Source organism: Castor canadensis, chromosome 2 (genome assembly GCF_047511655.1).
Source record: "Castor canadensis chromosome 2, mCasCan1.hap1v2, whole genome shotgun sequence".
Lineage (NCBI taxonomy): Eukaryota > Metazoa > Chordata > Mammalia > Rodentia > Castoridae > Castor > Castor canadensis.
This window is the reverse complement of record NC_133387.1, coordinates 163006972-163020392: the sequence shown is the minus strand read 5'-3', so window position 1 is coordinate 163020392 and position 13421 is coordinate 163006972. Positions and strand designations below refer to the sequence as shown.

Sequence of the window (13421 nt, the reverse complement as noted above, 5' to 3'; positions counted from 1 at the left end):
TTCTTTTATGCTATGCCTAATCATTTTTTATTCAATGTCAGATATTTATTTATGAGAACATTGGGATCTTCTGAGGTTTTTAGTCATCTCCCACATGGATTTATTTTTGCTTCTGCAGGCATTTATAATGTCTTGAAACTGAGCCTCTATTCCTTGTGAGAGCTATTTTAATTCTTACTCTTCTTTCTAGAGGTTGCCATTTAGGTACTCACTGAAAGCCTAGGGTTTGTCATATCCCTTCTCTGGGGTAGTCATCAAACTGTGCTTCCTTTTCCCAAATGATATAAAACTGCTGGCAGCCTGTTTAGCTTCTCAGATCTTGGCTAATCTTTTGGGCATCAGCTACTGTTCCCTGGGAAAAGCAGTGCCACATACCAGCTTCCCTTCCTCTCTGGACCTGGGTTCTTCAAGTTCTACCTTATGTATTCTATATCTCTGAATAAGTATTTAATCTAGTTTGGTTAGTTGTGATCACTGGCATAAAAACAGTCCAAAGAATCTGTTTCTATCCACGTGAGTTATGAATCATACATTTCCTCCCCTTCCCCAATGAAGCCCTGACAACACAATAAGAACATCTCAAATATCAACAAGATATTTGACCCCTAAAGTGACAGAATTTTAGGGTTTTTCTTCATATTTTAGCTGTGTGTTGGTGTCATGGGGGAATTCATTTCTCTTTTTGTTTTATCTGTGTAACTTTGTAGGTGAACCATACATCTTGGCTTGTTTGGGACATTCCCAAACAAGAATAATTATTACCATCTTCTTTCATTCTCAAGTCTTCTAGTTTGGATATGTTATATAGTTACCTGCCAATAAGCCATGTCACTCATCTACTTCATAGATGAAGTACTATTCTCACAGGACCTACAGAGATGGGCTGGGGTGACACTGACTCATAGGACATTCTGGCTCTTCTCATGGAGTCACTTCTTGCCTCCCCTAGTTTTCACAAACCATCTCCTGATACCCAGCAAAAGGCTCAAGGGTTAGTTGCAAGAATACTTTCACTTTCGTGGTATTTTGATCCAAAAGACCCAGTAGGGGATAAGTGTGACTTCTTTTAGTCCCCGTGACCACAGTTTCAGTGTTTTATCCCTTAGTTAGATAAACCCCTTGGTCTCTTCCTTCTGTTTTTGATTTAGAATTTCCCTTGATTTATTTCTAGTTGAAGTAGGAACATCTAAGGCTCATGTAGCAAATAGTGTGCCAGTGGCTGGACTAAGACATAACTCGTTTGCCTTTGCCATTGACTGAAAGGAAGTCATCTGTAGTATGTGGGTTTATGTCCTGTAAATTTGGCCTGTGGGGTTTGTTTCATTTGGGTGACAGGGAGGATGAGAGTATTCGTCTTAAGTTCTGTGCCACACAGGAGAAGCCCCAGAATTCAGGTCCTCAGGGGAAAGCACTGTAAGTGCACATAGTCCAATTGCCTCTTCTACAAGGTTTGGGATTTGCAATGTTTCTTTGGCTTTGCTCAGTGTGACCAAGGCAAGGATGGTATTTGCTTCTTAACCTCCTAACTTACAAGCAGTTTAATGGGGAATTAGACCTTCCTCTCCATGCTTCAGCTTCATTCTACCATTTTTATTACCATAAATTTTTTTTCCAGACAGAAGCAATCCCATGGGACCAGGGATAGTCTATTTACCTTACAGAATTTCTCCCTAGGCCCTGGTGACAAGAGGTATCTCGGTGCTGCTCATGACTGCAGATAACGGACTCGAACTGAGAAACGGCAACTTAAAAAATGGTACAGTTTTGCTTTTGCCTTCTTTTCTGCACTAGTCAAGTCTGCAACAGCATGAGTCCTTCTCTACCATGGATGAGGCTTCATGGTGCAGGGACTTGTGGGCAAAGTGAGTTAGGAAGCTGGACCACACTTTGTTGCCCCACAAGCTGTTACCCTCACAGCACTGGCAGTGCAGAACACTTACTCCATCTCCTCAACCCCTGCATGTCCCAGAGAGGGTCCTGGCTGAGCCCAGTGGTCTGATTGAGCAGCAGAGAGTAGATGAGTATTGAAGTAGTACCACTATGGACCAGCCCTGGGGTCCTGGGAATGTAGGCAGTAGGGGGATAGGGGTATAGCTAAGTGGTAGAGCACTTGCTTAATTTGCATGAGACTCTGAGTTCTACCTCCAGCACTGCAAAAAACAAAACAGGCAAAATAGTGGGGAAATACAGAATAGGTTTACAAGGAGGAAGCGAGCTGATTAGAAAGAAAATGGATGAAGGTAACATGCAGACAAGTGGAGATAGAAAAGGCCTGAGATGAGGCTCAGTGGTAGAGTGTATGCCTAGAATGTTTGAGGCTCTGGGAGTCCAATCTTCTGCACCACAGAGAATAAATAAGTGATTAAATAAATAAACAAATAAAATAAATATGTTTTCTCGAATTTTTTATCCAAGCTATTGTGTTAGGTACTTTCCCTCCTATCCATCTTCTTCTCTCGCACATTTTGGTGGCCCTTCCCTGTCTTATGTAAGTGGGAGAGTTAGAGCAGTGTTGTGACTTAGAAGTCAGGGATGTAGCTCAGTAGTGGAGCATATGTACCTAGCATCAGTGAGACCCTAGAGTCAAGTTCTAGGCAATTCACCTCTCTGGGCCAGTTCCTTCATATGGCTTCAACTGTTCACCAGGGTCATGTCCATTTTGCTTTCTGGGTCATTGACTATAAATGATAAATAAAGGGATGTATTTGAAAGCCTTTTATATATTGCAGATGTGGATTAAAGTGTAGGATCACATCTTTATTGTTAGCCACATGTTGCGTTAGAGTGAGATGTCTGAGAGGTGAGTGTGCTGAAGGAATGGGCCCTAGCTCTGCAGTCTTGGAGTGTGTGACTTCTGCCCTGTGTACTCATGGCAGGACCTCATGCAGTTTTCTTCTCTCTCTCTTCAGTGCTGGCCACTGTCCACATGAAGAATATAAAGAAAAAAACTTATCAGGATCTTCTTTCAATTCAGGTAAGGACATTTCAGAGATGGGAGATACGTTGATTCTTGCCCGTGCCAGGACTTCTTAGCTCATTTGTGGAAGATTCTCAGTAGTGATTAGTTCTGCTAATACTAGAATCTATTGTGCCCTTAAATGCTGGTTCTAGGTGGGTGAAGGTCCAACTAAATTAAATTCACACACCTACGTGTATGGTCCTTACCTCACAGCATTAGAGTCCACTGTAATTTGTATTCAGTGCATTTCTTTAAAAAAATTTTTTAAACTTATTTAAAAAAATAAATTTTTTTAAATACAATTTAAAACCTCATGCTTGCTAGGCAGGCATTCAACTACTTGAGCCACTCCACCAGCCCTTCAGTGCATTTCTTATACTCGACCAAGAGAGAGCAACATGAAAAAAATACTATTCTTTCAATAGATGTTGTAATGTCAACTGAAGATAGGCAGAAAGCAGAGCTTTTGAGCCCCTGATTTTTTGGTATGTTTTCTATCAGTGAGAATCCTCTCTAACACATGTAATTGAGGGGAGCTAAAACTTGAGCTAGTTGAGAAGTTAGATGTTTCAAATTTAGAAATTGAAATTAACACTTTTTTGACTATTTTTTTGGCTAGGATCTTAGTACATACTGATGATCGAACAGATGTGCTTCTCACCCTTGGAGAGGCTATGTCTAGGTGTGTCCATGGTGCAGAGGGGCCCTGCTATTGCCTTTGTTCTGATTCGTATCCTCTTGAGAAAAGATACACAAGTTGTGCTTTTTAAGCATCCAGATAAAACTGTTGAAAAGAATGGGATCTTCTAGATTCCACTAGGCTAAACTCAACAGGGAGTAATTAATTGTACAGTCTCTGCACTAAAATTATAATCAAAACAGCTATTTGGGAGCCAGAGATTGGGAGGATCACAGTTTAAGGCCAGGTCAGTCTGGCCAAAAAGTTAGCGAAACCCCTATCTCAGTCAAGAAGCTGGTTGTGGTGGTGTACACTTGTGATCCCAGATATGCTGGAGGTAAAGGCAGGATGATTGTGGTCAAGACCTGTCTGGGCAAAAATGTGAGATCCTATCAGAAAAATAGCCACAGCAAAAAAAAAAAAAAATGACTGGGGACATGACTCAAGTGAATTCATTCTCCATTACACAAATAAATAAATAAAAACAAAATCAGCAAAGCTCCAGGGTCAAAATACAGAAAGGAGGAGATTAGCTTGACAGCATGTTACATGAAAGAGCCTTTCAAAATGAGTTGACCTCATGCCTTACCTAATTCAAATCTAACATATCCACTGCCAGTGGCTTTGAAAAGCTGAGTTTTATTGGTAGGAATGACATCATTACATTTCTCCATCCTGGTAAGAACACACTGAAGTGTTCCAGTTTTTTGTTTGTGTTTTCTGCTCAGATCATTATGGTTTTAGGTGGTATTTTAACAAAGCGGAATACTTACAGCAAATACGGTTTAAGGGTTATGCAAAAATAAACAAAAAGAACCAGAAGTGAGTCTCATATTAAAGATTAGACTCACTTGAAGGCGTCTTCAAAATTTTATAGTATTTTCATATGAAAAGGAAATTCTTTTAAGTACCAGAGAACGCAATGTCAATGCATAAAAGTTAATAAGAAAACATATATTTTTTTGGCTCATTTTAAGTACTTTAATTTCTAACAACCTGATTTCTCCAAAAACGGAAGGAGCTACCCTCATTGGCAGTGAACTCTTTATCACACAGAAATGAAGGGTGGCTATAATATTGCCTGTGTGTGGTCCAGTATTTAGAGATGGGAGTGCCTACATGAGGGGGAAGTAATATACTAGAAACCTCAAATCTAAAAGTTCTTCTATTATAAAAACCTATGAGTCTTAGTCTGTTTGGGCAACTATCACAAAATACTATTTTGATGTTTCAGTAGCTTACAAACAACAGAAACTTATTTCTCACAGCTTTAGGGGTTGGGATGCCCAAGATCAAGGTGCTGACAGATTTGGTTTCTGGTGAAAGCCCATCACCCAGTTCATAGATGGCACCTGTCCTCATATGGTGGGAGGGACAAGGCATCTCTCTGGGACTTCTTTTTTATAAGGGCACACTATTCCCATTCATGAGGGCTCCACCAGTATGACCTAATCACCTGCTTAGGGCCATATCTTGGGGGTGAGCATTTCATCAAGTGAATTGGGAGGGGGCAAACATTCAGATACAGCACTATGATTCTGGGATTCTGTGACACTGAGGAAGTTATAGGAGATTGGACCACCTGGCTTCAGTTTAATTAACTTTATTTTACATATTTCTTGGTGGTCCAGGGGTTTAACTTTAAAAGATAAAGAACATAATTTTTGGAATTCAATAAGGGTTTAAAAAATTTAAATATAGGAATAAAGTTTTAAAAAATTTAAATATAGGAATTTCCAGGCAGAAATGTAAGTAAAATCAACCACATGGATAAGGTTGGCAGTGTATAACTTTCTTGGAAGCATTTGGCCATTAGCAGAAATTGAAAGGATGGATTAGCTTTGTAGTGCTAGAGGAAGAAGAACTGAAAGGACCAACTGCAGAGTCCAGCCTGAACAGGGAGGCTAGTACATTCCCATAGTTCAGAATGATGGAGGAACTAGAAGTGACTCAGAAATGGCAAAGGGAAGAGTGAGCACTAAAGGATGTGTGAAAATTCTGGGTTTGGGAAAATCTTTAATGGAATCGAACATTTGGAGAATTCATTTGTTGAACATTTTTAGTGCTTTCTTTGTATCAGCCATTTCTTTACTAGAACTCCATTCTGGTCACTCAAGAGAGTGAAAAGATTCCATTTCTAGAAGTTTCCAGATTCTAGTTCTAGAACGTTCTAGAAAAGGAAACAATGAAATGTCAGTTGATTCTTACCAGGGAATGGTCAAGAAGACCTGTGAAACCACACAAGGAAAAACAAGGCCAGGAAGATGACGAGAGATGGGAGAGTGGAACTCACAGTTTGTAAGCAGTGGTTACGCTTGAGTTGCACAGTGATGTATGAGAACTGAACTAAATTTATAGTTCTCTTATAAGCAAGTTGTAGCTTATGAGTTGCATAAAAATTGATAAATTAACACTTGTTTCCCTCCACACTGTCAGGGTCAGAGCCCTATACTGATGATGGTGTATACAGCGAACTCTTTTGATACATGGGGTGCCCTCCGCCGCTCTCTGGATCCACATCGTGAGTTCTTAGTTGTTTGCTTGGGAGAACACATGACACAGTGGAACTGGCCTGTCTTTTTTCTGCTGATGCGTGATTCAGTAAGAAGTTTCCCAGGTGTGACAGCTGTATAAACAGCAGTGTGATTAAGTAGACACCTCACAGTCATCTATGCAGGTAAAGTGACTGTAGAGATCCCTGTAACTGAAATTTAAGTTTTAGCAGTTTCTATACTAATTATATTTTATTGAGGTTATACAAGTAATAGAATGAATTGCTCTGAAAAATAAGGGAATGCAATGAAGGTGTGTTGATTGGGAGTAGAAAATTATCTGGACCCAAATTACCTGCTCTTAATTTTCCAGTCCTTCCTAGAGAATTGATAATAGTCATTAAAATGGAGTTGAAAGTGGAATGTTCCTAGTGCCATAATTTCAGGTCAGTAACTGTCAGAAGTTAGTAAATGCTTAGAAACACTAAGCTGAAAAAAAAAAGAAACACTAAGCTGAACATACATGTGTCTAAGACAAAAGGGCACAAGCAAATATTTGATATGTGAAATTTATATAATAGAAAAAAAATCCACCCAAATATGAAAGTCAGAGGAAAAAGTAATAAATGACTTTGAGCCATGGAAAAGAACCTGGGAATAATTCCATCAATACTTCCCATCAATTCCAGCTCATGTTGTTTTCTGAGCATGAGATCTTGGTGGAGCTTGAAGATTTTGGGTATAGGTGGTTTAAAAATCCATGAGAGGCTATGAATTCTTTTAAGCTATAACTCTCCTATCTCTCCTGCCTCTATGCAGTGCTGATGAAGGATGTGCGTGAGCTAGTCAAGCTTCGGTTCTCCCTCAACTTCTATATGTTCCACGGTGGCACCAACTTTGGCTTCATAGGTGGAGCTGAGTCTCTGAATGGTTACCATTCTGTAGTCACCAACTATGGCAAGTACTTGACCCCAAGAACTATTTTTAACCTAGACCACCTTAGAGAGACTGAAGCATCTTAGGATGACCCCTGAGGATGATCTCCGAAAACATTCATCTGATCTGCCATTAAAATGTGCTAGGAATTGATAAGATTTGATTCATTCTTGACAGTGTTATTTATTTATTTATTTATTGCTGTACTACTGGAAATTGAACTCAGCACCTCACACTTGGCTTGGCAAGTGCTCTAGCACTGGAGCCATGCCCTCAGCCCAACAGTGCTAGAGCTTATCCAACACTGGGATCTAGGCTTTCTGGGACATTGTAAGCAGAGAAGATAGCAGGTTGGTTAATCTTGTTCATCTGTTGCACAGACGATTGTCTTGGTTTGCTGATAGCACCAGGGTATCCTTTTGTCTTCCTCAGTCCACAAGTCTATTAAGTGGGAAGTCAAAGGTGAAAGGAAGCAAGGAGTTCACTTAACAATTGGATAAGGAGGAGAAACCACTGTATTAGAGAGTCTCAGGCTCTCAGCCAGAGATTATTAGAGATCCAGGTATTGGTGCAATTTGTCTCCTGTGAAAAGGCTTGCAAAGCTGGGCAGACATCTCTTACTTTGGACTAATGGATATGGAATTTTCTTATCCAATGCCAATTTTTTCCTCCCAAAGCTGCTGTATTAAGGGTCTTTTTGCTCAGTACTAAGATCCTCTTTTTTCCAGGGGCTTTCTTGGGGGAAAATAATACATTTCTATATTTTTGCAGACTATGGTGCACTGCTGACAGAAGCCGGAGAATACACGCCTGAGTATTTTGTATTTCAAGAGTTTTTTCACTCTGTTCTAGGTACCTACCAACAATCCCAATCTGAATGGTGACTCAGCCTTCTCTGCTTGTCTCTGTGCTGTGAGGAAGGGAGTGAGGAAGTAGATGGAGCTGTATTTGGGGAGAAATCAGTTCATTCCAGTTCATTTTATCAGTAGGCACTGGGGATTTGCACAAGATACAGGGTCTGCTCTCCAGGTGCTCAGCAAAAGACCATGTTGCCTGTGTATGGAATCCTTTGTAGAACTTCCAGGTCCTTCACAGGGTTATTAGATAGGTATGTCCTGGTTGAAGTGGGGAGGGAGAGTAGGATCTGAGAGCATGTATATTTCCCCCTGGGCTTACTGAGATTCAGATGGGCAGCCGGGTTGAGAGCTGCTGGTCCAGCAGGTGGCGACAAGTTGCCTCTCTTTCTAGGATGGCAAGGCACCTGCCTTAGAGCTTGTGGGTCTGTGAGGACCCTTGCTCACTCAGCACCTGCCTGGACTCTTCCTGGAGTTAGCAAGTCGGGCCTTGTCACTGGATCCTTCATAGTTGGTAGCTCTGGGATAACAGGATACCTGGTTGGAGCAGATTCTAGGATTGCCCAACCATGTGCTTCTCATTGCAGACCTTCCCACACCCCTTAAAGGAAAATATACCGCAAGGGCTATCTATAAGACGGTGACACTATTACAGTACGTGTCGCTGTGGGAAATTCTGCCCTACCTGGACAAGGTAAGCACTTCCTGGGCATAGACACATGGGACTGCTTTGAGCAAAGAGAGGAGTGAAAGGCTTAGCTCAGAGAACAGGGAATTATTAGATTAGGGAACAAAAAGAATCCTTAGAAGTACTCGTTCTTCCAGCTTTACAGTTCAGAATAAGAAACCTAGAATAAGAATTCAGATTAGACAGCCAGGCGTGGTGGTGCACATATGTAATGCCAACATTTGGGAGGCTGAGATGAACAGGATTGTGAATTTGAGGCCACCCTGGGCTCCATTGTTCTCAAAGATCAACAACAACAACAAAATGAGGAGACGGAGAGAGAAGAGGAGGAAGAAGCAAAATAAGAAAACTTAGATTAGAAATTTGAGTGAAAACAGTCTCAGCCAGGACCCAGCTGTGAAGGGGTTTTCTGCTCTTGGAAAATGGTTAAGAAGGAAGGTACTCTACCTGGATCTAGGGCACTGATTTCAAACTTTTACTGGAGAGACTCTTTTATTGTGAGGTTCAGTACATAAGATGTAAGCTAGGTGAGCTGGGGTGGTGGTGCTATAGCACTGTACTTTCCTCCTCCCTAAGGGTCAGCCCTCTCCCTTCTCTTAGCCTCATAGGGTTCCAGGGAACACAATTTTAAAACCACTCTCCTGGGGAGAAACTGTATGTTTATACCTGTAGTACTCACTGAATATTACTGTTTTGTAAATGGTACTATCAAATACTGTTTTAGACAACTCCCAGAGGTTGGAGGGTCACAGGTCATGTGGTAGAGAAACTGAGGCAGCTTGTGGTCAAGGACTACCCTATTATGCTGAAGGGCACAGTTCTGGAGTCAGACATGTGGGTTTGCGTCCTCTGCACTGAGTCTGAGGACGGTCAGTCAGCCTTACCCGGTCTTAGTGCTCTCATCTGTAGAGTGAGGCTCAGAGGTGGTGTGCAGATCAGTTAATATCTGGCATGGACAATACTAACCTGCTAAATATATTCTGGCTGTCTTTTTGTATTATAGAGACACAGTCTGCTGGACTGTGGAATAGTGCCATGTTTTCTAAATTTTCCTGTGGGTTTTTTTGTTGTAGTTATTTTTGTGGTGCTGGGGTTGGAATCCCGGGGTCTTGTACATTCTAGGCAAGTGTGCTATTACTGAGCCATAACTCCAGGCCCTTGTGGAGTTTTATTTTTTTTTTATTTTTGGGCAGACTGGGAGTTGAACTTAGGGCCTCATGCTTGCTAGGCAGGCAGTCTGTCACTTCTAAAGGAGATAATGACTGGTTGACATGGGACATAGAGGGAGAGGGAGAGGAAGAGAAAGAGGACACTCTCCATGCTTTCTTCCTTTTTGTCTGGATGAATGCAAAACAGGCATTAACTTCTTCATTCTGCAGAATAATCAAGACTCTGCTGTCACCCACTTTTCTTAAAGGAAAAAGAGTGGGCTGGAGTTGTGTGTGGTGTGTATAGTTTGGGCGATGCTGCAGTGGAAATGTCTGTGGACCTCCAGAGGGAGAGGTTCAGTAGATAGAGTAGGCAGTCATGGAGGGCTCTCGCCCAGTGCTATAACGCAGGTGTATGATGGAGTGTGTCCAGTAGCTGCTAGAATCCTCGCCTAGGATGATCTCTCCCAAGGAGTGTAAAAAGGAAAAGAAGAGAAGGCCAACAATAGGCAGAATTTGGTATGGCTGGGTTGGAATTCCTGAGATCAGGAGTCTAGGAGTCTTATCTCTACCATGAGTTGATGAGCACAGCCCACAAATGATTCTTTTTTGTGTGTGTGCATTTGTGTCCCGAGTACTGGGATTATAAGCGTGTACCACCATACCTGACTCTTTTCTGGATTTCAACTTCACCATCTAAAATATAAGAACACCTTACTGGCTAGCATATGCAGAGAAATATGAGGTTGGCTTAGAAAACAAAAGGGATAATTTTTTTTTGTTTTTGTTTTCTCTTTGTTGTTTTTTTGAGACAGAATCTCCCTATGCAGCCCAGGCTGGCCTCCTGTCTCAGCCTTCTGAAGGATAGGATTATAGGAGAAGGCCAGCATGCCTGGCTGAAAAAAGACAATGTCTATGCCATGCTTAGGCATGACAACCCTTGCATGTAGCCTTTGACACTCCTGTGTATAGACTGGGGGTAGGTAGTGGGTCATTCCTCTGGAGAAGTGGGCTTTGGCAGGTAGCACTTTCTGAGATTCTTCTGTCTAGCCTGAACCTCCTGCCTGGTTTTTGCTTCTGTCTGTACCACAGCCAACCAAGTCTGCCAGGCCAGTCTCCATGGAGCAGCTGCCTGTGAATCAAGGAAGTGGTCAGTCCTGTGGATACACACTTTATGAAACCACCATCTCCACTGCAGGCCTCCTCACCTCCAGGGGCCATGTTCGAGATCGGGGTGAGGTAGGGGACAATAAACAGGCCTGGAAGCACTTGTCTGTTACTTTTCCCCAACTGTACACTGAGGCGAATGTCTAAGCAATAGTCAAATCTTTTTGACCTTCAAAAAATGATCAGTGTTTCTTAACATCTGTCCCTTCAGTGGTCTTTCACTTATACGCTATTGCAGGTGTGCATCTGACATATTTAGACACCTCCATGAGTTTTATAGGAGGTGATGTATTTAAGATCTGGGAAGAGCTTAAGTAGTTCCTATACTTTCTGTGTATCAACCTGTAACATTTACATAGCATGTTAACAGTGGCTCTTTTCATTTCATTCTTAAAATCCCTATCTGAGACACTACACGCAGGGAGACCTCAGAGGAGTTAAATGCCTTTCAAATAATGTGCAGGTAGAAACCCACAGAGCAGAGGCCAAAAGCTTCATTTTGTGCCAAGTTATGAGCTCTTTCCTCTTAGCGTGGTGAGAGTTTCTTAGTCTTCATACTTTGCACATCTTCTTTCCATATCCTTTTTCAAGGCTTGGAAGAGGTTGGGCATCCTTAACCCAGAAATCTCAAAAATGAAATGACCCAAAATCCAAAACTTTCTGAGTGTCACTGTCATGCTCAAAAAGTTTCAGACTTCAAGCAGGGTGTGGTGGTTCACACCTGTAGTCTCAACTGCCTGGGAGCAAGAGATCAGAAGATTTCCAGTTTGACGGCAGACCCAGCAAAATGTTAGTGATACCCCATCTCAAATGCACGTCCGTAATCCTCACCATGCCAGAGACTATAGGTAGGAGGATTGTGGTCTGAGGCTGGCCCAGGCAAAAAAAACAAAAACAAAAACGGGAGACCCTAGATGGACATGGTGGCTCATGCCTGTCATCCTTGCTACTTGGGAGGGATAGATTGGAGGATTGCAGTTTGAGGCCTAGCCTGGTCAAAAAAGTTTGTGAGCCACCATCTCAACCAAATTTATCCTCAGCCTGTGTTCCATAGGCTTCTCAAACACGTCCGAAACCACACTCAGTTTCCTCAGTGAGCCTCATATTGGCTCACAGACTCAGCCTCCCACCTGTAAGTGCTACTCATATGCTCCCCTTACCTTTTCTTTTTTTTTTTCATTTTTCTTTTATTATTCATATGTGCATATAAGGATTGGTTCATTTCTCCCCACTGCCCCCACCCCCTCCCTTACCACCCACTCTGCCCCCTCCCTCTCCCCCCCCTCAATACCCAGCAGAAACTATTTTGCCCTTATTTCTAATTTTGTTGAAGAGAGAGTATAAGCAATAATAGGAAGGAACAAGGGGTTTTGCTGGTTGAGATAAGGATAGCTATACAGGGCATTGACTCACATTGATTTCCTGTGTGTGGGTGTTACCTTCTAGGTTAATTCTTTTTGATCTAACCTTTTCTCTAGTACCTGTTCCCCTTTTCCTATTGGCCTCAGTTGCTTTAAGGTATCTGCTTTAGTTTCTCTGCGTTAAGGGCAACAAATGCTAGCTAGTTTTTTAGGTGTCTTACCTATCCTCACCCCTCCCTTGTGTGCTCTCGCTTTTATCATGTGCTCATAATCCATTCCCCTTGTTGTGTTTGCCCTTGATCTAATGTCCACATATGAGGGAGAACATACGATTTTTGGTTTTTTGAGCCAGGCTAACCTCACTCAGAATGATGTTCTCCAATTCCATCCATTTACCAGCGAATGATAACATTTCATTCTTCTTCATGGCTGCATAAAATTCCATTGTGTAGAGATACCACATTTTCTTAATCCATTCGTCAGTGCTGGGGCATCTTGGCTGTTTCCATAACTTGGCTATTGTGAATAGTGCTGCAATAAACATGGGTGTGCAGGTGCCTCTGGAGTAACAGTCTTTTGGGTATATCCCCAAGAGTGGTATTGCTGGATCAAATGGTAGATCGATGTCCAGCTTTTTAAGTAGCCTCCAAATTTTTTTCCAGAGTGGTTGTACTAGTCTACATTCCCACCAACAGTGTAAGAGGGTTCCTTTTTCCCCGCATCCTCGCCAACACCTGTTGGTGGTGGTGTTGCTGATGATGGCTATTCTAACAGGGGTGAGGTGGAATCTTAGTGTGGTTTTAATTTGCATTTCCTTTATTGCTAGAGATGGTGAGCATTTTTTCATGTGTTTTCTGGCCATTTGAATTTCTTCTTTTGAGAAAGTTCTGTTTAGTTCACATGCCCATTTCTTTATTGGTTCATTAGTTTTGGGAGAATTTAGTTTTTTAAGTTCCCTGTATATTCTGGTTATCAGTCCTTTGTCTGATGTATAGTTGGCAAATATTTTCTCCCACTCTGTGGGTGTTCTCTTCAGTTTAGAGACCATTTCTTTTGATGAACAGAAGCTTTTTAGTTTTATGAGGTCCCATTTATCTATGCTATCTCTTAGTTGCTGTGCTGCTGGGGTTTCATTGA

At 41.8% G+C, this 13421-nt stretch overlaps 1 protein-coding gene across 1 annotated transcript in view; it reads left to right on the top strand.

Annotated features, from left to right (window-relative positions):
* The window catches only part of LOC109698807 (beta-galactosidase-1-like protein 2), a 92878-nt gene that overhangs the window by 64195 nt on the left and 15262 nt on the right, over positions 1-13421 (top strand). Inside the window, exons 8-14 of the mRNA XM_074066310.1 lie at positions 1675-1756; positions 2910-2974; positions 6075-6159; positions 6950-7087; positions 7838-7918; positions 8508-8614; positions 10849-10995. Of these exons, the coding sequence (XP_073922411.1) occupies positions 1675-1756; positions 2910-2974; positions 6075-6159; positions 6950-7087; positions 7838-7918; positions 8508-8614; positions 10849-10995 (705 nt within the window). The remainder of the gene's footprint in view (positions 1-1674; positions 1757-2909; positions 2975-6074; positions 6160-6949; positions 7088-7837; positions 7919-8507; positions 8615-10848; positions 10996-13421) is intronic.